Source organism: Nerophis lumbriciformis, linkage group LG06, assembly GCF_033978685.3.
Source record: "Nerophis lumbriciformis linkage group LG06, RoL_Nlum_v2.1, whole genome shotgun sequence".
Taxonomy (NCBI): Eukaryota; Metazoa; Chordata; class Actinopteri; order Syngnathiformes; family Syngnathidae; genus Nerophis; species Nerophis lumbriciformis.
In genome coordinates this window covers 24,105,514-24,128,104 of record NC_084553.2, presented here as the reverse complement: position 1 = coordinate 24,128,104, position 22,591 = coordinate 24,105,514, and the positions used below count along the sequence as shown (strand labels likewise).

Here is a 22,591-nt window from a genome sequence, read left to right as displayed (position 1 = left end):
TTTATACCTGCATTATCCTTTCCATCCTTACAATTTCCATCCTTTGTAACTGAGCTAGTGTGTAGAACAATTTCCCTTGTGGATCATTAAAGTTTGTCTAAGTCTAAGTCTAAGTTACCTATTGTTACCTGTGTTTATGTATTTGTGATTTGCATATGTCCTGAAAATTTAAAATCAAACTTAGCTGAGATATTTCTCAAACAATCTTGCCTTCTTTCATACTTCCTCCAAACGAGCCATTTGGAATGTCCCAATTTGTGACGGTGACGTCAGCAGATATCTCCATATAAGGTAAAGTTTTATGCGAAGAGCTTGTTGCGAGTCCGCCATTGTCATCTGACACTGTAATCAATAGGCTCCTTCTTTTTCCTCTATCCTCTTGATGTGGGTGGGGCAGACTGGCTCATACATGCACATGCATCCTCCGCTGTTGCCATTTGTAATACAAAGTAGCGCAATAGTTGTAACTTATGTCTGTCAGTAGACTCCATATGGAAGCGCTGAATTCTACAACACAAATGGGAGGGGGGGATGACGCAGTCGAAGTGGAAGCACGTAAAGAAGACGAAAACAAGAAGTAAATATATGTGTTAGTAATTGCTTTGAAGTGGAAAAGGGGTATGGATAAATAAGCTCTGCTTCTTCCTACTCCTTTTCAGGCATGTGGTAAAGAGAAATGGAAAATAAGTGATCTATCATATTGAAACTGTATACATGTTCAAACAAACTTCTACCAACCAAACAAACAAACAAACAAACAAACAAACAAACAAACAAACAAACAAACCAACCAACCAACAAAATGGCGCATCATGAAGGGATGGTCAAAAAGCGTCTGTAAAAATTAATCGATGCAACATTTTGACCAAAGAACCACCATTAAATGTTATGTAGACCACAAGAAAGTTTTTAAATGGAGAAAAATAATCATAATATGAGCCCTTTAAAGGCTGAATTATGCTACAGCTCACTCACCCCCTTCAAAACATCTGGCGAAGCTTGACGTGCACCTCTGAAAAAAATACAACCTTGCATCCAGTATGTAGCCTTTCGTGTTTTTACCACCTGCCAAAGCACCATTTTTAAATCTAATGCCTTCGTCTCCGATTTCAAAGCAACAAGCACAATAAAAGTCACAGATGTTCCACATCATGTATAATTCCAGCCATCGGTGGCCATTGTTCTCTGCTACTACACAGGAAGGAAAACACTGCCCCCTAATATTTTGGCAGAGGTTTGCAAGTAACATGCTCAGCCCTCGCCGAACAGCCATAACGGGATCAAGACCACGTTGGTGGGGGTGGCACAGCAGCTAACCAGAAGCATAATCTATAGGTTTAAAAGTGAGTGGTTTAAATTAACTTTAGTCCTGACAAACGACTACCTTTTTCAATCAGATTAATCGCATATGGGCTTTTTTGTTAATCATGATTAATCACAGTAAATTACATGATTGCTTAATTTAAATGACCCTAATATTTTGACACAAGGCAATTTTACTGTCCGAATGTCACAAACAATTAAAAAAAAGGTTTTCCTTAAATGCAAGTACCGGTAATATATTTGCTAAAACAGTTTTATCTAAAATACAGTTGGTGTGCATTTTGAAGTGATATGTGCCAATAGTCAGAGTCTCAACAAACATAACAACGCTGTCATTGAATCTGGATACAGAGCTAATGTTTCAACTTCAATTGCTTTAATTGAAATTACGGAAGAAATTACCAATGCAATAGATAGTAAAAAATGTGCGGCAGCAGTGTTTATGAATCTAACTAAAGCATTTGACACAATTAATCGCAATATTTTAATCAAAAAACTAGAACGATACGGCATCAGAGGGTTAGTCTTAAACTGGATAAGAAGTTATCTAACGAACAGGAAACAATATGTGAAGCTAGGCGAACACACATCTACAATGCTAAATATATCCTGTGGTGTACCTCAGGGATCAATACTAGGACCTAAATTATACAATCTCTATGTAAATGATATTTGTAAAGTTACAAAATATTTAAAGTTAGTATTATTTGCGGATGATACAACAGTGTTTTGTTCAGGAGAGAACACACAGAAGATAATGCAAATAATAACAGAAGAAATGAACAAATTAAAAAGATGGTTTGACAAAAACAGACTATCGCTGAATCTCAGTAAAACTAAAATAATGCTATTTGGTAACAGTAGAAGAGAAAGTCAAACACAAATACAAATAGATGGAATAGAAATTGAAAGAGTAAATGAAACCAAATTTCTAGGTATAATGATTGATGATACATTTAACTGGAAATCTCTTGTAAAAAATATGCAACATTAAGTAGCAAGAAACACGTCAATAATGAATAAAGCAAAACATGTTCTAGACCAAAAATCACTTCATATTCTCTACTGCTCGCTAGTGTTACCATATCTGAGTTACTGTGCAGAAATATGGGGAAATAACTACAAAAGTACACTTCATTCATTAACGGTGTTACAAAAAAGATCAGTTAGAATAATACATAATGTTGGATATAGAGAACATACAAAGCCTTTATTTACTGAATCAAAGATTCAATAACAAAGCAAACTATAACCTGCTACCCAAGAATATACAACAATTCTTCTCAACAAAAGAGGAGAAATATAATCTTAGAGAAAAATGTAATTTAAGACATTTGTATGCACGTACAACACTTAAGACCTTCAGTATATCTGTATGTGGAATTAAATTATGGAATGGATTAAACAAAGCAATCAAACAATGTACTAATATGATCCACTTCAAGTAACTTTTCAAACTTAAAGTCTTTACAAAGTACAAAGAAGAAGAACCATGATAAACATTCTGAATGTATTTAATCCATCCATTCTTTCATTCTCAAAATAATCTTACTTGTCTCATCATATGAAATATGACTTACTTCACCAATTATTATTTATTTATTTATTTTTATTGTGATTACTTATGGAGTGTATTGTGAATAAATTGAGAACAGGAAGTGAACAAAAGTTTTAGCAACTGTTATATAAAAGAAAAGGGGTAGGATTAAATAAACTCTGCTTCTTCCTACTCCTTTTCGAACATGTTGAAAAGAGAAACTGGAAATTGTGACGTATCATGTTGTATGCATGCATGTGTGACACTTACAATTAGTAGTCACAATTGTTTTGTAAAATGAATGTGTAAATAGAGTATCCTAATTTAGTTCGAGGTATTTTCATATCTAAAGTCACAGTTTAAGTGTATGTTTCCAAGCTGAATGCCACAAGACATGTTGTTCCGCCACGCCAGCAGAGGGAGCACTCCTATAGGAAAGGAGGAAAATGGGAGGTGCTTGTTAGTACTTCCGTGTCTCAGTCAGGTCACACCCTGAGATGACAACGCAATCAAGCACTTTGTGTCTCGTTTTTATTCCTATAAAACAGGACACACCACATCGAACACTGGGACCAGGCTACTCAGTGCGAGGCCTGTAACAGAATTCTGGAGGCACCGCTGGGATCGGCATCCGACAAAAGAAGATGCTGATCTCCTAATCTACGAATCCAAGGCAGACGTGACGGCAGAAGCAAGTTGAAGCAGTGTGCGACTGAGGCAGCAACAGGACCAACGCGTGTGAGAGGGACCTTCGCTGGAGGAGTGCAGCACCGCTTGCCCGAGACAACAAAGCTACAGTCTGTCGTTGAGTAACACAATCAACATGGGAGAACGTGTACGTAAAGAGCTGACGTGGGAGGTAAAGAAAATACTCCACGAGTTGACAGCACAAGAACTTTTTGAAATTATTGAGGACATCACACCGGTATCAGATGTTGATTCTTCTGGGGTAATTAAGGGTGATGAAGAGAGTTGTTTTGACTATATATGTACTTACTTAAATTGTAGGACACTACTAGAGTCAGAAGACCAAGGTATTTCATGCTTGCTATCTCTAAGAGATACGATTAATGACATCAGAGCCAGTCGTTTCGCCGAAGTCCGTCACGCTAAGCAAACAGAAAGTGTTATCATTAACCCACCACCCTTACAACTGACAACTATGCAACAGGGACAGAGGGACAACAGTGATGACACATTGCCACATGTTTCCGCTGATTCACAAGCACTCGAGTACCAAATATTAATGGCCAATTATGAGTCTTTGGGGAGAAAGATATCTGAATATGAAACACAGAAGACACGCACGTATAACGCAACACATATGTACGACTCCACAAACATGCCTACTTTAACTGATACACGGCAAGCTCATACCGCCATGCACACACCCACCTCAGCTGGTACCCAAACACTACATCAAGCCGCTTCTCACGCTCGCCCTAGTAGTATGGTTCCTTTACGAGAAATACCCCTACTTCAGCGTAGAGAATTTAAAGTTCACGGGGGTCAGGTGGGGGACAGTGTGTCAGATATTAGCTACCATGGACTTTGTAAACAGATAGATGAGGGGCTCAAAGCAAGTTACTCTGAAGGTGAAATCATCCAGGGCATCTTCCGTATTGTCAGACCCGGACAGTTCAAAGATATGCTAGTTAACAAGGATGATTTAACACTCTGTGAACTCAGAAGCTTTTTGCGCTCCCACTTAAGTGGAAAAAGTGGAAGTGAGTTGTTCCAGGAGTTAATGAGCACCCGGCAGCTTGAGAGTGAAAGTCCCCAACAGTTCCTGTACAGGATGATTGGACTAAAACAAAAAGTGCTGTTTGCATCTAGACAAGGTAATATGGACATTGAGTATGAACCTCGTACAGTGCAGAATGTGTTTTTGCGCACTATTCTCCAGGGTCTCCTACCCAAATTTAGTGACATTCGCACCGAACTTAAACCAATGTTGTCCGACTATGCTGTGTCAGATGAAGCACTAATTCGGCATGTGAGCCAGGTGTGCAGTGAAGAGAGTGAGAGGCAGCGAAGACTTGCTCACGGATCTCGTCAAAAGGTAACACATGCTCACAGTGCCCAACTTGAGACTGATAAGGACATGGAAAAAACATTACAGCATAAGACAAAGAATAAAAGCAATGTGATAGAGGAACTTAGTTCCAAAGTTGATGCCCTGACAAAACTGGTTGAGTCTCTCACAGCTAACCAAATGTTAGAACAACCCTGTAGATGCACAAATGCCAGACCAAGGCCAAGGCAAACAGCAAGACAATATAGCTGCCCCAAGTGTGCTGAAGAAGGCACAAGCCCATGTCACCATTGTTTTCTATGTGGGGAGGTCGGGCACAGAGCTGTTGGCTGTCTCAAGAGGCCTCGTGTCCAGAGTGCTAACCAACCCCCTGCTGATGTCCACACCATAATGAACAGCAGCCCCTGGAGCCCTACAGAGGTGAAGCCACCAGGGGAGAGACCGGCACATGTAAGAAACATTGGAATGTCCTCTCTTCAGTCCAAAGATACTGAGGTGCGTGAACAAGTAGCCCAGTTAGTAGGGAAGAAATGCAGGGTCAAGTGCAACATTAACAATTTTACAGTTGAATGTTTGCTTGACACAGGTGCTCAAGTGAGTCTTCTTGATCGTAAGTGGGTAAAAACTTACCTTCCCGACCATAAGCCACGCCCATTAGCAGATCTCATAGGGCGTAAACCTCTAAGTGTGCTCGCAGTGAATGGTGAGCCCTTGCCGTATGACGGTTGGGTGGGAGTGAATGTGAGTCTCCCTGATAATAGCGACCCAAACCTATCAATACAGGTACCCTTCTTAGTAAGTAGTGTGCCCATGGACCGCCCCCTTATTGGTTTTAACGTAATTGAATGCTTGATAATGGGACCGAAGGGTGAGTCTGACTTCATATCAGCCCTTGTGACCCTCCTACGTGGAGCCTTAAGCATTGAGAATGACAAAGCAATAGCACTTGTCAGTCTGATTCAGACACATGCCTCTCATGATAGTGATGTCAGACATGGTATGCTTAAAGTGGGATTTCATGATGTTGTTATTCCAGCCGGTGCGGTTAGACAAGTAAAGTGCAGGATTCCACCTATGTTTGACACATCAAACCCCCTGGTGCTCTTTGAACCCAATGAAAATAACCCACAGTTACAGCAGCTTGATGTCGGTGACAGTCTCTTGGAGATCAACCACGCAAAAGTACCCTGCTTGAGAATCCCCATAGGCAACCACAACAAGCATGAGGTCACATTATCCTGTAAAACAATATTAGGCAGCATTGAGCCTGTTGTCAAGATAGTATCAACTGACGAACCACAGCTGACTGAAACAAAAGTTCCTTTTGAGTCCCCAAATGCTGTGTCTCAAAACACCAAACAGGATACAAGATCTTGTGTGGTGGAGCCATGGGACCCACCTGTAAACATTGACCACCTGACAGAGGAACAACAGGAAATAGCCAAACAACTCTTGCGAGAGGAGGCAGGAGCATTTGCTCGAGATGATAATGACATGGGGTGTATCAGAAGTTTAGAAATGTCGATTGCACTTAAAGACAATACCCCTGTTCAAAAATCTTATGCATCCATTCCGAAACCCTTGTACAAGGAGGTCAAGGAGTATATTGAGGATCTCCTTGCTAAAGGATGGATTGTTAAGTCTAAATCCCCCTACTCCGCACCAGTCATTTGCGTGCGTAAAAAGGATGGGACACTTAGACTATGTATTGACTATCGCCTTCTGAACCATCGCACAGTCCCTGACCGCCATCCCCTTCCCAGGATCCAAGATCTCACAGACACCCTGGGGGGGTATACTTGGTTCTCCATCTTAGATCAGGGAAAGGCATACCATCAAGGGTTTATTGCAGAAGGTTCACGTCATCTGACCGCCTTTATCACCCCATGGGGTCTATTTGAGTGGGTACGCATACCATTCGGCCTGACAAATGCGCCAGCCGCATTTCAGCGCAGTATGGAGGAAATGCTTGCACCCCTGAGGGATGAGTGTTGCATCCCGTACCTGGATGACATATTGTGTTTTGCAAAGACCTTTGAAGATCACATTGAAGTGCTCAGGAAAGTTTTGAGAGCCCTGCAGACGCATGGAGTGAAACTCAGGCCCACAAAATGTGACCTTTTTAAAAATGAAGTGCGGTACGTCGGCCGCTTGGTGTCAGCCGAAGGCTTGCGCATTGACCCCAAAGACTTGGAAGCTGTGTATGCCTTGAAGAATGACCCTCCGACTACAATCGGAGATGTAAGAAGTATTGTAGGCTTTTTGAGCTACTACAGGTCCTATATACAGGATTTCTCCAGAATGGCAAGCCCTATTTATGAACTCCTCCAACCAGGGAGAAGTTTGAGACAACCATTGCTGAATAGATCAGGGGCTCAAAAAGGAAAAGGTGCTCAATTGCCATCCAAAACCCCAATTGAATGGACCAGGACGCATCAAGAAGCCTTATGCAAGCTGATTGACCAGTTGGTAGAGCCACCTGTGCTGGCATATCCTGATTTTGAACTGCCTTACATAGTCCACACAGACGCTTCTGACAAGGGACTTGGAGCGGTTCTTTATCAGAGACAGAATGGAATGCTCAGAGTGGTTGCATATGGATCAAGGACTCTCACACCAGCTGAGAAAAACTACAGACTACACTCAGGCAAGTTAGAATTCCTCGCCCTCAAATGGTCAGTCTGCGAAAAGTTTAGGGATTATTTGTATTATGCCCCACACTTTACTATCTACACTGACAATAACCCTTTAACTTATGTCATGAGCACTGCTAAATTAAATGCAGTTGGCCACAGGTGGGTGGGTGAACTGTCAGATTTTAGATTTGATATACGGTACAGACCAGGCAAAATAAATGTTGACGCTGATACACTCTCACGTTGCCCCCTAGATATCAACAAATATGTCAGTGAGTGTACACAGGAATTGACCAGGGAAGTTGTTACCACGACATGGGGAGGGTGCAGAGCAGGCGAAAGGGGAGATGTAGCCTGGATAGCTGCTTTGGCTCTGGCCCAGGGTGACCAGCTTGAACCCAAGACCAAAGAAACATTGACACCATTTAGTCTCACTGAACTCCAACAGGCCCAGCAAAGGGACCCAGTGATTGGAAATATTCTACGATTGAAAGAGTCAAATGCAACACTAACTGACAGCATGAAGCAAAGTCAGCAAGGGTTAGGCAGAAAAGTAATGCATGAGTGGACAAGGCTGCACATCGAAGATGGAATCCTCTATCGTAGAGTCGCAGAGCGACGTCAACTAGTTTTACCTGCTAGTCTCAAAGCATTGGTTCTCAAGCACTTACATGACGACATGGGTCACGTAGGCACTGAAAGAGTCCTAAGTTTAGCAAGACAGAGGTTCTATTGGCCTTACATGAGGCGAGAGATTGAGACATATGTTACCAGACAATGCCAGTGCATAAAACAAAAAAAACCTGTGACACACGTACGAGCCCCAATGAGTAGCATAACAACCAACTCTCCACTGGAGCTTGTCTCAATTGACTATTTGCATTTAGAACAGAGTAGAGGAGGCTACCAATATATCCTAGTGGTAGTTGATCACTTTACCAGATTTGCACAATGTTATGCGACCCGTAATAAGTCAGGGAAAACTGCGGCAGAGAAAATCTTTAATGATTATATCCCCAGATTTGGCTATCCCTTGAAACTGCATCATGACCAAGGGCGCGAATTTGAAAATAATTTATTCCGAACGCTACAGCAACTGAGCGGAGTGGGACATTCCCGGACGACCCCATACCACCCTCAGGGTAATCCGGCCGAGCGCTTTAACCGCACAGTGCTGCAAATGTTGCGAACCCTGAGTGAGGAGAAGAAGGAAAAGTGGAAAGATTACATACCCCAGATTGTCAGTGCATACAACAGCACACGTCATGAAGCAACTGGTTACTCACCTTTCTTCTTGCTTTTTGGGCGTCATCCACGATTGCCGATAGACCTGCTCCTCAGGATGACTCACCAGGAGGAACCGCAGACAACCAAAAGGTATGCCGAGAAATGGGCAAAACGCATGACAGAAGCTTACAGGATAGCTTCAGAAAACAGCAAAAAGTCAAGTGCCCGCGGTAAGAAGTACTACGACAAGCATGCGAAAGGAGTAGTGTTGCAACCGGGAGATCGAGTGCTGGTACGCAACCTAAGTGAAAGAGGTGGCCCTGGAAAGTTAAGGTCCTATTGGGAAAACAGCACTTATGTTGTGAAAGACCAGGTTGGTGACAATCCCGTGTACAGGGTAGTTTCGGAAAAAGATGGCAGCAAGTCACGCGTTTTGCATCGTAATTTATTGCATCTTATTAATGACCTACCTGTCAACCTACCAGTAGAGGAAGAGAGAGGAAAGAAGGTACCAGAAAGGAGACCAAGAACAACTCACATAAATATTCCACCTGATTCAAACAGTGACACAGGCTCTGATGATGATGGCAGTTCTAGCTATTATGAGCTAAGATATAACTTTTGTACAAAAGACAGACCAGAGGTGGAACCCTCCTTAGTCCCCAAAATTCAATCAGGCCCGCTGGAGCTCAGCCAAATCGCCAACCAAGGACCAACTTTGAGGAAAAGGGACTCAGGAAATAGGAGACATGCACCCATGAATGGGACAGAAGGACCAGGAAAGAGGGATCATTTACGGGACAATGATGAACATATTTTGGAGGACATCAGTGATGGGGATATAGAGGGATATGAGGGAACTAAAGGATATGAACCCAGAAATCTACCTGTCATGGAAGAGGGATGTGAACGAGAGCAGTCTTTTTTGCAAGACGAACAAGCGCAACTGAGCCCCACCCCTGATGCTGAGGTACAACCCCCAAGAAGGTCCACTAGAAATAGGCAACCGGCATCTCGATTTACTTATGATACCCTTGGTCAGCCTTCTTTTCATGTGCCCTCAGTAGTTAACAGTGCAGAGGTGTATGCAGGCCCCTCAATGGTTGCCTGGAGTATTCTAGGACACCCGTTGCTTCCCTATCCCGTGCCATCCCAATTTTTCAACCCGTCATTCTGTTCACCAAACGTGTACACCATACAAACATCTCCGCACATGCCAATGTACGTCTCATAAGGCACCTACATAGATGTACAGAGTTTGTGATAGTTGTATTTTGAAGTTGTGAAATGTCGGGAGTCATTCCTTTTTTTGTTGGGGTGTGTTGTGACACTTACAATTAGTAGTCACAATTGTTTTGTAAAATGAATGTGTAAATAGAGTATCCTAATTTAGTTCGAGGTATTTTCATATCTAAAGTCACAGTTTAAGTGTATGTTTCCAAGCTGAATGCCACAAGACATGTTGTTCCGCCACGCCAGCAGAGGGAGCACTCCTATAGGAAAGGAGGAAAATGGGAGGTGCTTGTTAGTACTTCCGTGTCTCAGTCAGGTCACACCCTGAGATGACAACGCAATCAAGCACTTTGTGTCTCGTTTTTATTCCTATAAAACAGGACACACCACATCGAACACTGGGACCAGGCTACTCAGTGCGAGGCCTGTAACACATGTTCCAAATAAACTCAAACTCAAATTGAAAACGCCAGCTATCTAAATTGCTATCATTAGCTAACAACACCTAAAGCTAATGCTAATTGTAATCCTAATGCTAACTTCATGTGTTATGTACATATGTAATTTTAACAGTGGTTAGTAAAGGATGCTATAATGTTCTTAAAACATTCTCTTTATGGTTCATAATTTTTGGGATGGTTTGAGCATGGAACAACCTATTTCAATTTACAAATGAACTACACGATACACAATCCCCTTGACTAATTAAACACCACACCAACTCCAATAGATGCCTCATTTTTTCCACCCCATGTTGCTGTCCCAAGGCACCATACTATTATATACCACAGAAGACATCATTGCCACCACAAGCACAGTTTGCACAAACATGGCATCTGTAAAGCTGATGTTCAGTGTGAGGTTTAAAAAGAAAGTGCTACCCGGTATAGCTCGGTTGAAAGAGTGGCCGTGCCAACAACTTGAGGGTTCCATGTTCGATCCCCGCTTCCGCCAACCTAGTTACTGCCGTTGTGTCCTTGGGCAAGACACTTTACCCACCTGCTCCCAGTGCCACCCACACTGGTTTAAATGTAACTTCGATATTGGGTTTCACAATGTAAAGCGTTTTGAGTCACTAGAGAAAAGCGCTATATAAATATAATTCACTTCACACTACCCTTTGAGGTTTCCCGGGAAATTGCATTGCTGTCTAATTGGTTTTCCTGCATATAATGAAATTAAAAGATTGATCACAATCAGCAAAGCAGAGTTCCTGTTTTCTTCCATTGTGTCGTGTTCCAATGAGCGCATCCCCTTGCATACTGCAGTTGGACATAATTATTTACCATCTGGATGACTGGGAATAGTGTAATTGTTGCCATTCCCGGTAATTCACCTCCTTTTTTCAGCACCTGCTTATCAGCTGCAAGGACAAGCATAGTTCTTGTAGCAACGTGTTGTTAAATTGTTACCTTTGCTTTTATTAAGGAGATCACTCATTCTTTTTCTATCATACTTATCCTGTTCAGGGACATAGCATAGGTCTGAGCCAATACCAGCTGACTTATAGCTGCCACAAAGTATGTAAACCACTACACTTCACAGTCAGGAGAACCAAGTTGGACTCTTTGTTAGAAGTTGTCTGTACGTAGTTTGCATGTTCTGCCTGTGGTTTCTCCAGGTACTGCACCTCTGTCCCTCAGCTGACTGTCAGCTGGGATATACTCTCTCATAATGACTGTGAACGAATTCCACAAAAAAAGTGAAGTTCCCTTTGAAAAGTGGACTTTGTTCTCCCAACTTGAAAATCTAGATTTTGCTGATGATCTTGCTGTCCTTGCACCAAAGCACATCCATCTGCAGGAGAAAACTGACAGACTGAACAAATTCGCCCAACATGTAGGACTGAACATAAATGTGTCCAAAACACAAGTGATGTGCCTTAATGCCACTCCAGATGTACCAATCACAGTGAATGGACACGCTCTCGACTATGTTGAGGACTTTACCGATCTGTGAAGTCTCGTCAGTAAGGACAACTCTGCACAAAAGGACATTCGAGCAAGACTCGGAAAGGCACAGGGTGCTTTTGCTAGGCTACACACCATCTGGAAGTCAAAGCAATATAGCTTAAGAACAAAGGTCCGACTTTACAACAGTAATGTAAAATCTGTATTGTTGTACGGCTCGGAGTGCTGGCGAGTAACATCCTACGACATGAAAAAAGTCGAAGCCTTCCACAATGGATGCCTCAGGAAACTCTGTCGAATCTTCTGGCCCGAGAAAATATTCAATGCACATCTATACAAGAAGACCAAGTGCAACAGTGTGGTGCTAGAGATCAAATACCGCCAATTCCAATGGCTTGGGCATGTTCTCAGGATGGACCAAGACTGCATCCCCAAGATCGCACTACGTTATACTCCACCTGGGAAAAGAAAGCAAGGCCGGCCCAAGAACAGGTGGCGGCGTACAGTGACAGCTGAGCTGAAGGAGATGAACCTAACCTGGGGCGAGGCACAGTATGTTGCTCAAGACAGGTCCAAATGGAGGCAGATCGTTGAAGCCTTATGTCCCGTCAGGGACAAAGAGGATTAAGGTAAGGTAAGGTCCCTTTGAATTGCTCTGGCATGGTCGCCTCTGGATATCATAAATGTTGACTCTTTTTTGCAAATGATAGTTTCAAATATAATAGCACCTGCTAGCTGCTTCTTAGCCATGCAATCAACAGGTTTTCGACATAGTCTTGCACTTTCTCTCCCTATTTGCGACCCGAAGCTACTGTATTTACAGAGAGATTGTAAGAGTTTGGACACATTTAAAATGTTTCTGATCACACAAAGTGATCTCTAAGACAGGCTGACACAGCTCTGACCGGCGCAAAGTACAACAATTGTGGAAATAAACAAGTCAGAAGAGCCGCTCTGTCTGTCGACGCTCTTTGAAATGGCCACGCCCGTGTGTACAGGATGTGATGTCATCAAAATGTCAGCCCCCGATGGCTTCAAGCAGCATGCAAAATGATTGAATGAATGTATAGATATTTGTATCTTTTTTCATGCTTGAACAATACACAAGTTGCCAGCTAGGTGGCAGCAGTGTTGGAATAAATCCACAGGAAAAGTGATGAAGTACATTAAGGCTGCAGCTATCGGGTAATTAAGTCATCTATCCATTACAAATATTTTTTTTAGCTTCAACACTTATTTTAGGAGTAATATAAAAACATTCTGCTTGCCATAACCTTCTTTCTTTTTTTCTAATAAATCATATCATCGACATAAAAATTGCACTTTCAACATGTGGGCTTCAATACATTTTTTTTTCTAAACTCCATTGTTGGCTACACAGATCACTGCACACACAAACCATTCGCCAACTCTCTCTATTGCAGCGGCCGTGTGGAAACTTTGAGCTTGAGTTTGAGTTTATTTGGAACATGCATACAATTACAACATGATACAACACAATTTCCAGTTTCTCTATTCAACATGTTCGAAAAGGATTTGGAAGAAGCAGAGCTTATATAATCCTACCCCTTTTCCTTTACATAGCAGTTGCAAACACTTTTATTCACTTCCTGTTCACAATTTATTCACAGTATACTCCATAAGTAATAACATTCAAAGTAAATAAATACATAATAATTAGTGAAGTAAGTCATATTTAATGTGGCGGGATAAATAAGATGATCTAGAAAATGAATGGAAGGATGAAATAAATTCAGAATGTTTATCATGGTTCTTCTTGAAGTGGATCATATTAGTACATTGTTTGATTTCTTTGCTTAATCCATTCCATAATTTAATTCCACATACAGATATACTGAAGGTCTTAAGTTTTGTACGTGTGTACACATTTTTTTAATTACATTTTTCTCTAAGATTATATTTCTCCTCTTTTGTTGAGAATAATTGTTGTATATTCTTGGGTAGCAGATTATAGTTTGCTTTGTGCATCATTGTAGCTGTTTGCAAATTCACTATGTCATGGAATTTCAGTATTTTCGATTCAATGAATAAAGGCTTTGAATGTTCTCTATATCCAACATTATGTATTATTCTAACTGATTGTTTTTGTAACATGGTTAGTGAATGAAACGCACATTTGTAGTTATTTCCCCATATTTCTGTACATTAACTAAGATATGTAAACACTAGCGAGCAGTAGATAATATGGAGTGATTTTTTTTTAAATCCAGTACATATTTGGCTTTATTCAGTATTGATGTATTTTTTGACATGTATTTCTTGTATGTTGTATAGTTTTACATGACATTTCCAGTTAAATTTATCATCTATTATAACACACATACATCCCATAACAATGTGACCTTGGAGTATGTATAGGTAACGTGCAGAGTTCCACAGGGTTCGGTTCTTGGCCCTGCACTCTTCAGCATCTACATATGTTGCCGCTAGGTGACATCATACGCAAATGCGTTGTTAGCTTTCACTGTTATTCTAATGACAACTCTACATGCCCCTAAAGCTGACCAACAAGCCAGATTGTAGTCACCTGGAGGCGTGTCTAAATGAATTCAAACAAGGGATGTCCAGCAACTTTTTACATCTTAACGCTAAGAAAACGGAAATGCTGATTATCGGTCCTGCTAGACACCGGCACCTAATTAATACTACCACCTTAACATTTGACAACCAAACAATTACACAAAGTGACTCGGTAAAGAATATGGGTATTATCTTCGACACAACTCTCTCATTTGAGTCACACATTAAGAGTGTTCCTAAAAAAGCCTTCTTTCATCTCCACAATCGCTAAAATTCGTCCCATTTTGTCCACCACTGACGCTGAGATCATTATTCATGCGTTCGTTACGTCTCGTCTCAATTACTGTAACGTATAATTTTCGGGTCTCCCTATGTCTAGCATTAAAATATTACAGTTGGTACAAAATGCGGCTGCTAGACTTTTGACCCACATCTGTGGTCCCCTCCAAGGTTTCTCATTACACCGAATGGGTTTAGTTTTTTCTTGCCCTGATGTGCGATATGAGCTGAGGGTGTCGTTGTGGCTTGTGCAGCCCTTTGAGACACTTGTGATTAAGGGCTGTATAAATAAACTTTGATTGATTGATTGATTGATTGACAAAAATTGTTTTATTTCACTTTGTCAAGATCTACTCAGTCTATTTGTATTTGTGTTTGACTTTCTCTTCTACTGTTATCGAATACTGTGATGAGGTGGCGACTTGTCCAGGGTGTACCCCGCCTTCCGCCCGATTGTAGCTGAGATAGGTTCCAGCGACCCCCCCCCGACCCCAAAAGGGACAAGCGGTAGAAAATGGATGGATGGATGGATGTTATCGAATAGCATTATTTTAGTTTTACTGAGATTCAAAGATAGTGTGTTTTTGTCAAACCATCTTTTTAATTTGTCCATTTCTTCTGTTATTTTTTGTATTACTAAACAAAACTCAGTTGTATCATCTGCAAATACTGTAATGCTAACTTTAAGTCCTTTGTAACTTTACAAATGTCATTTATATAGAGAGTAATCAATTTTGATCCCAGTATTGATCCCTGAGGTACGCCACAATATATTGTTTGTTTGCCTATCTTCACGTATTGCTTCCTGTTGGTTAAGTAGCTTCCAATCCAGTTTAAGACCAACCCTCTGATGCCACAACGTTTTTAAAATATCATGATTGACTGTGTTAAATGCTTTTGTTAAGTCCATAAACACTGCAACTGCACACTGTTTACTATCTATTGCATTCGTAATCTCTTCCGTTATTTCCATTAATGCCATTGATGTTGAAATGTTGGCTTTGTATTCGTATTGTTTTTTTCGCGGGAGCTCCACTTTCATTTACGAATGCCTATAATTATTTATGCTGTTAAATAATTTTTCTATCATTTTAGAAAATTGTGGAGGTCAAGAAACAGGTCTGTAGTTTGTAAACTGGTGTTTGTCTCTTGTCTTATAAATCGGTATGACTTTTGCTATTTTCATTTTCTGAAATCTCTTCAATAACTTATTTATCGTTTCCACATGAATTTCGTTACAATCAGTTGGGTTTACATTTTTTCCACAGTACTAAATATTTCCTCTTCTGTCATGTCCGTGAGGAACATGGAGTTGGAATTTCTATCTATCGTCTCATTCAAGTCCTCAATTGATACGGGATCTGAAATCCTTTCCTCCAGAATTTTTCTGTCTCTTTGTCATCCATGGTTGATTGTTCTTCTTTTGCTTCTTACAAAGTTGTTCCATGGACAATGTTTGTCACAAAGTGTCATGCAAGTCACAGTGCACTGTATGTCTGAACTTGTCTTAATAAAAATGTATCAAATACCCTATGCTTCAGCTACATTGTTTTCATTGTACACATGTCCCAATGTTGCATTTCTAGCTCATTCTTAGAAGCAATCATACTATTCTCTGTGCATATTCTTCGAAATGTCTTTTTTCCATCCTTGTTTCTCTTGTTGTTGTTTCTGTCATAGATTGTGAAAACTGGTTGATGATCACTGATATCAGTTATTGGTGGTACATGACATCAGATAATTGAGAACCACTGACATGGATAAAAAAAAAAAGTCATTCAATTAACATTATCAAAACCGTGAATAGTAAGGATAGTGTATATGCCAACAACACAACAGTGTCCTGGCAGGTCCATCTATATAATAGCCAAGTAAAACAGGGATTTCAGGGTTGCCATGGCAATGGCACCAATGCCTTCTCCCTTATCACAAGTAGATGTGTCATGAAGAGAATGTGGAAGTTTTTATTCTGATACACAACTTTCACATACAACTGCTTTAATGCAGAATGAATTGAATCATCTTATTGTAACTAAACATAGTGTTTGATGCTGACATTAACAGCAAATGCCTGATCATTATGCATTAATGTCATTTGCTTCAGATATATATTTTTCAACTGGTTTACAGGGACCTGTGATTGGCTGCCAGTCGGCCATGATCAAGTGCTCACAGAACCCAGGGGAACATACATAAAAGCCTGTTTTGTGGGAGCGGTCAGCACATCCTCACTTGAGCCTACACTTATTCTTTCATCTCCACCAATACCAGCTCATGGTAAGTAGACACTGACTCTTTATTTTCATAACTACTGTTTACCAACCCAGTTTGGATAGAGACTTAATTGTAGGTCATAGTCAGACATTATATGTATTATTTTGGACTGTGCATGTTTTTTTTGTCCCACAGAGAATCATGATTACACTGAAATTCGGGACTCTTTTTCTTGCCTGTGTGCTGGTCTTCTGTCAAATGTACATCTTGCAGGCAGCACCATCTAGGTAAGAGATGACGGAAGATGAGAGTGATTGCATTCTTGTAAAGTGCATAAATTAACATGAATTTAGCACAAAACCCTCTAACTATGCTGTATTTCAGAAGTCGGGAAGACCCCATTACAGATGGAGTCACTCTATCCAACGATGATGTGCAGAAGTTACTTAGAGCTATTAGAGAATTTATGCAGCTTGCTTTAGATGATGATCACCAACCAGCTGATGGAAACAGGTAATAATCGATCTATTTATCTGTTTTAGTACATGAAACTCCAAAATGCATTGTATGGCATCCATTTATTGAGTCAATAACAAACATTGAGCATGGTAGTGCATGTAAACAATCATGAATGACCAACTTCACCATGAAAAATAATAGCATGACAATGGAAGCAATAACCATTTCCGTGCATGCCATGTTAAGCAATGTAATGCATGTAATAAAACTATGAACATGCATCATGTCTTTGTCACTGTCAGTTGTCTCTGCACGTCTGTGTTTCCTTAACAGCCCAGATAGATCCGTGTCAAAGCGCTGCACCGGCTTAAGCACTTGTGTGTTGGGCAAGCTGTCCCAGGACATTCACAAACTCCAAACATACCCTCGCACAGATGTGGGGGCAGGGACACCCGGAAAGAAGAGAAGTCTAGCTGAGCAATATGAACATTACGGAAGCACGTATAATTGATATATTCAAATGGTCTCTCTTCCTTGGTCTTCTTACTGCTTGTTCATTCGTCTTTATGTATGTACCCTTGGGACTGCTGATGCATGCAATTTTAAATGACTCACGCCAGAGGAATGTCCTACATTTCATTTACGTATGTCTTCTGACAGAGAGCTCAATAAGTACAGTATGCAGTATTACCTTATGGCATGAATATTGTTATCAATAGTATCAATCATTTGTTTTCTTGCATGTAATGAATGTATCTCAGTTCATACAATAAAATACAACTCAAACACATTATGATTTTATTAAAACCAAATGTATTCCAAATGTGTATATATATATATATATATATATATATATATATATATATATATATATATATATATATAAAAAAAAAAAAAAAAAAAAAAAAATATATATATATATATATATATATATATATATATATATATATATATATATATATACATACATGTATATATATATATATATATATATACACCGGTATATACTGTATATATTAATCACATATGTATATAAATATGAAACATATACATTTTGTAAAATTTACTATATTAAAAATCACCCAAAAATATAGCATTAATCATATATGTACACGGATTAATTACGCAATATATTTTGAGCGCACATGCTTTTGCGGTCAGTGATCAGGTCAATGCAAACGTCAGTGCAAAGTTGAGTGAGGAGACTCCGGCTGATGTGCTCGCTGGCAAATTTCACTGACTATAAAACAGTTTCAGGTAAAGGAACACAAACTTGAGGGTTACTGGTAAAGGAACATGTGCAGTCAAAATAAATTGCATGATTAATCTATTTTGTGATTACTTTCATGCATTAACGTGTTAACTTTAACAGCCCTAATATACATATATATATATATATATATATATATATATATATATATATATTTACATATATATATACATATATATATGTATATATATATATATATATATATATATATATATATATATATATATATGTATATATATATATATATATGTATGTACCGTATTTATCGGACTATAAGTCGCAGTTTTTTTCATAGTTTGGCCGAGCTCCAGTGTGACTTATATATGTTTTTTTCCTTTTTTATTATGCATTTTCAGCAGGTGCGACTTATACTCCGGTGCGACTTATACTCCGAAAAATACGGTGTGTATATATATATATATGCATATTTTATGATTCGTATTACCTTTTTTAACTACATAATAAAAACAACTCTCAGTATGATGCTGTACAGTTCAATACCACTGCAAACTACTTTGCAGCGTATTCATCCATTCAAAACATCCATCCATCCTTTTTCTACCGCTTGTCCCTTTCGGGGTTGCGGGGGGTGCTGGAGCCTATCTCAGCAGCATTTTTGAACATATTAAAGCCAGCTTTATTGGTCACATGCACAGGACAATTCACAAGTATTGCAAAATAATAGCAATTGCCATATAATCATACAAATGATTAAATTAGACAACTGCATATTTTGAAGAAGTCGTGTACAAATGTGCATGAAAAGTGTCAATCAAAACTTTTATTATAAGTGCAAGCATATACTTGATTTTATTTTAAGAGTAAAAATTGGATTAAATGTCTTGTCTCAGCAACACAACAACACAGAAGAGGTCATGCAACACTGCCACCTGCGTAACCCACCGCTTGGCCGACTACTTGAGTCGATCGGGAGGAATGGGGTACCGTAACTTTGTACCCACAGGCGTGGGGGCCCAGGCGTTTGGCAAGCGGAGACGACGCAGCCCTGAATGAACACGCAAGTCCAGTATATGGTAGGACGACTGACAACTCACTTCAAACATGATAATTGAAATCCTAATCACATCTAAAAAAAACCCCAGAATGAGAGCAGTAAAGACATGCTGACTCACCAAAATAAGAAAAAGCCTCCCACAGCATTAAACAAACATAACCATTTTTGTTCTCTTGACTCTGCTTTTCTAGGCTTGAAGAGATCAAGTTGCATCATTGTGCCTCCACTTCACACTTTAAGGACCCATGTTTTGGTGTTTATTGTTAGCCTGTAGTTAAGCACAAATATGTACATTATAAAAGAGTTTTCAAGGTATTGAGCTTTGCAAGCAGAGAAGATGGAGGAGCCTCTAGCTCAGCTGCCCTTTTGACCCGTGTGAGCAGTATCATATTTCATACTCGATGTTTGACTGTGCATCTGCAGCGCTTATGAAACCTGGAACTACTGTGGCTGTCTTGTGCTTTCAAGTAAATCATGCCATCATATTTAATCATAGTGCACACTGCAAATGCAGCGATGGAGCCCTCCTTTGACTGTGATACTGTGATATGATGTATGTAATAATTGTGAGCAGAAATAAATTGTAATTTAGCTACACAAGGTATTTTAGACTCTCTGTATTTGTGTGTTACAGTAGGAGCAGTAGACCACACTGCAGTATGAACACATTTGAAGAAGGTGCATATGCCAGAATAAACACAATGGAAAGACAACTCTTTGACACACACATTCCCTTTCTTTTAAAATGCAGAAAGAAGTGGCACTAAAAAATTGCACAATGGACAACTTTGAACAATCAATACATTCTTAATTTAGCAAATAAACTACACCAACTTTGACGTTCATTACCACTAGCATCCTTTGTTACAGTACCAATACATTGTGACACTAGAAACATATGTTAACATTTTAGGTATTAAAAAGTATTTTAAGTGTCAATGAACAGCAGTAAAATTAAGTTCTGTACTGTACAAAAAGAAAACAAAGTTTGGTCGTTCTGTCAACAAGCCAAAACCTGTTTTATTTTGCTATTTTTGGATAATCAGGCATTTATTGGCAAAACCCACAACTGGAAATGTTCACATATTTTTCCATTGCTCTATTTAATTATCTTTCAACCCAGAGAGGTTGACAGATTTGGCATTTCTTATTATTGTGTCTGAAATCCAAAATGAGTATTATCTTTGGGCCCTATTCTTCCATGTGCTTAAGTAAATAAAAGCTGTGCAATTGCGCAGCATTCCCCCCCCCTTAAATCTGTCACTGCATGCCTTCATCCAAAATGTGCACTCTTCATTGAGGGACCTTTAAAGGGGACCTGCACTTTTTGGGGAATTTTGCCTATCATGCACAATCTTTATGTAAGAGTAGAATACATATGTTTTTAATGTATTCTAACTAGTAAATAAATACGAGCAAAAGTCAGGGTAAAATAGAACCGATGGGAGTCTCTCAATTCCGCCTATAAAGCGCTTAAAAAACATCCAAGTGATGGACTGTCCCTCTCGTGGGTGGTTGGGTGGGGGGCTGCGCCCGGTTGTCGAGCGGGGTTGGTCCGTGCCCCTCTGGCTTTGGGTCTCCTTGGGCTTCCTCCTTCCCCTGGGGGGTGGGGCCGGGTTTGGCTTTGGCCGCCCTGCGCTGTGGCGGTGCGGGCCCGTTTGGTGTCGGGCTGAGGGTGCAGCTTGCCCTCATTGTTGGGGCCCTGGCGGTGCTACCCAATTGCCCTGCGATAGACCCTCGCCTGTGTTTTTTTTAAATGTTATTTATTTATTTATTTATTTTATTTTATGTTTTTTTAATGTATTTAATTATTATTTAATGTATTTATTTATTTATTTATTATTATTATTTTTTTAAATCATTTTTTCATTTATTTTATGTTTTTAGTCTTCCCAACGTCTCCTGGGTCTTCCCCGTGGCCTCCTACCGGTTGGACGTGCCCTAAACCCCTCCCTAGGGAGGCGTTCGGGTGGCATCCTGACCCGATGCCCGAACCACCTCATCTGGCTCCTCTCGATGTGGAGGAGCAGCGGCTTTACTTTGAGCTCCCCCCGGATGGCGGAGCTTCTCACCCTATCTCTAAGGGAGAGCCCCGCCACCCGGCCGAGGAAACTCATTTCATCCGCTTGTACCCGTGATCTTGTCCTTTCGGTCATAACCCAAAGCTCATGACCATAGGTGAGGATGGGAACGTAGATCGACGGGTAAATTGAGAGCTTTGCCTTCCGGCTCAGTTCCTTCTTCACCACAGCGGATTGATACAGCGTCCGCATTACTGAAGACGCCGCACCGATCCGCCTGTCGATCTCACGATCCACTCTTCCCTCACTCGTGAACAAGACTCCTAGGTACTTGATCTCCTCCACTTGGGGCAGGGTCTCCTCCCCAACCCGGAGATGACACTCCACCCTTTTCCGAGCGAGAACCATGCACTCAGACTTGGAGGTGCTGATTCTCATCCCAGTCGCTTCACACTCGGCTGCAAACCGATCCAGTGAGAGCTGCAGATCCTGGCCAGATGAAGCCATCAGGACCACATCATCTGCAAAAAGCAGAGACCTAATCCTGCAGCCACCAAACCGGATCCCTTCAACGCCTCGACTGCGCCTAGAAATTCTGTCCATAAAAGTTATGAACAGAATTGGTGACAAAGGGCAGCCCTGGCGGAGTCCAACCCTCACTGAAAACGGGTCTGACTTACTGCCGGCAATGCGGACCAAGCTCTGACACTGATCGTACAGGGAGCGGATCGCCACGATCAGACAGTCCGATACCCCATACTCTCTGAGCACTCCCCACAGTACTTCCCGAGGGACACAGTCGAATGCCTTCTCCAAGTCCACAAAGCACATGTAGACTGGTTGGGCCAACTCCCATGCACCCTCAAGGACCCTGCCGAGAGTATAAAGCTG

General features: G+C 40.6%; 1 protein-coding gene across 1 annotated transcript in view; it reads left to right on the top strand.

Annotated features, from left to right (window-relative positions):
* Positions 1 to 20,339, top strand: part of calca (calcitonin/calcitonin-related polypeptide, alpha) — a 47,568-nt gene extending 27,229 nt beyond the window's left edge. Inside the window, exons 2-6 of the mRNA XM_061963941.1 lie at positions 16,852 to 16,998; positions 17,131 to 17,222; positions 17,320 to 17,448; positions 19,516 to 19,698; positions 19,871 to 20,339. Of these exons, the coding sequence (XP_061819925.1) occupies positions 16,996 to 16,998; positions 17,131 to 17,222; positions 17,320 to 17,448; positions 19,516 to 19,678 (387 nt within the window). The 5' untranslated portion in view covers positions 16,852 to 16,995 and the 3' untranslated portion in view covers positions 19,679 to 19,698; positions 19,871 to 20,339. The remainder of the gene's footprint in view (positions 1 to 16,851; positions 16,999 to 17,130; positions 17,223 to 17,319; positions 17,449 to 19,515; positions 19,699 to 19,870) is intronic.
* Positions 20,340 to 22,591: the final 2,252 nt, after the last annotated feature.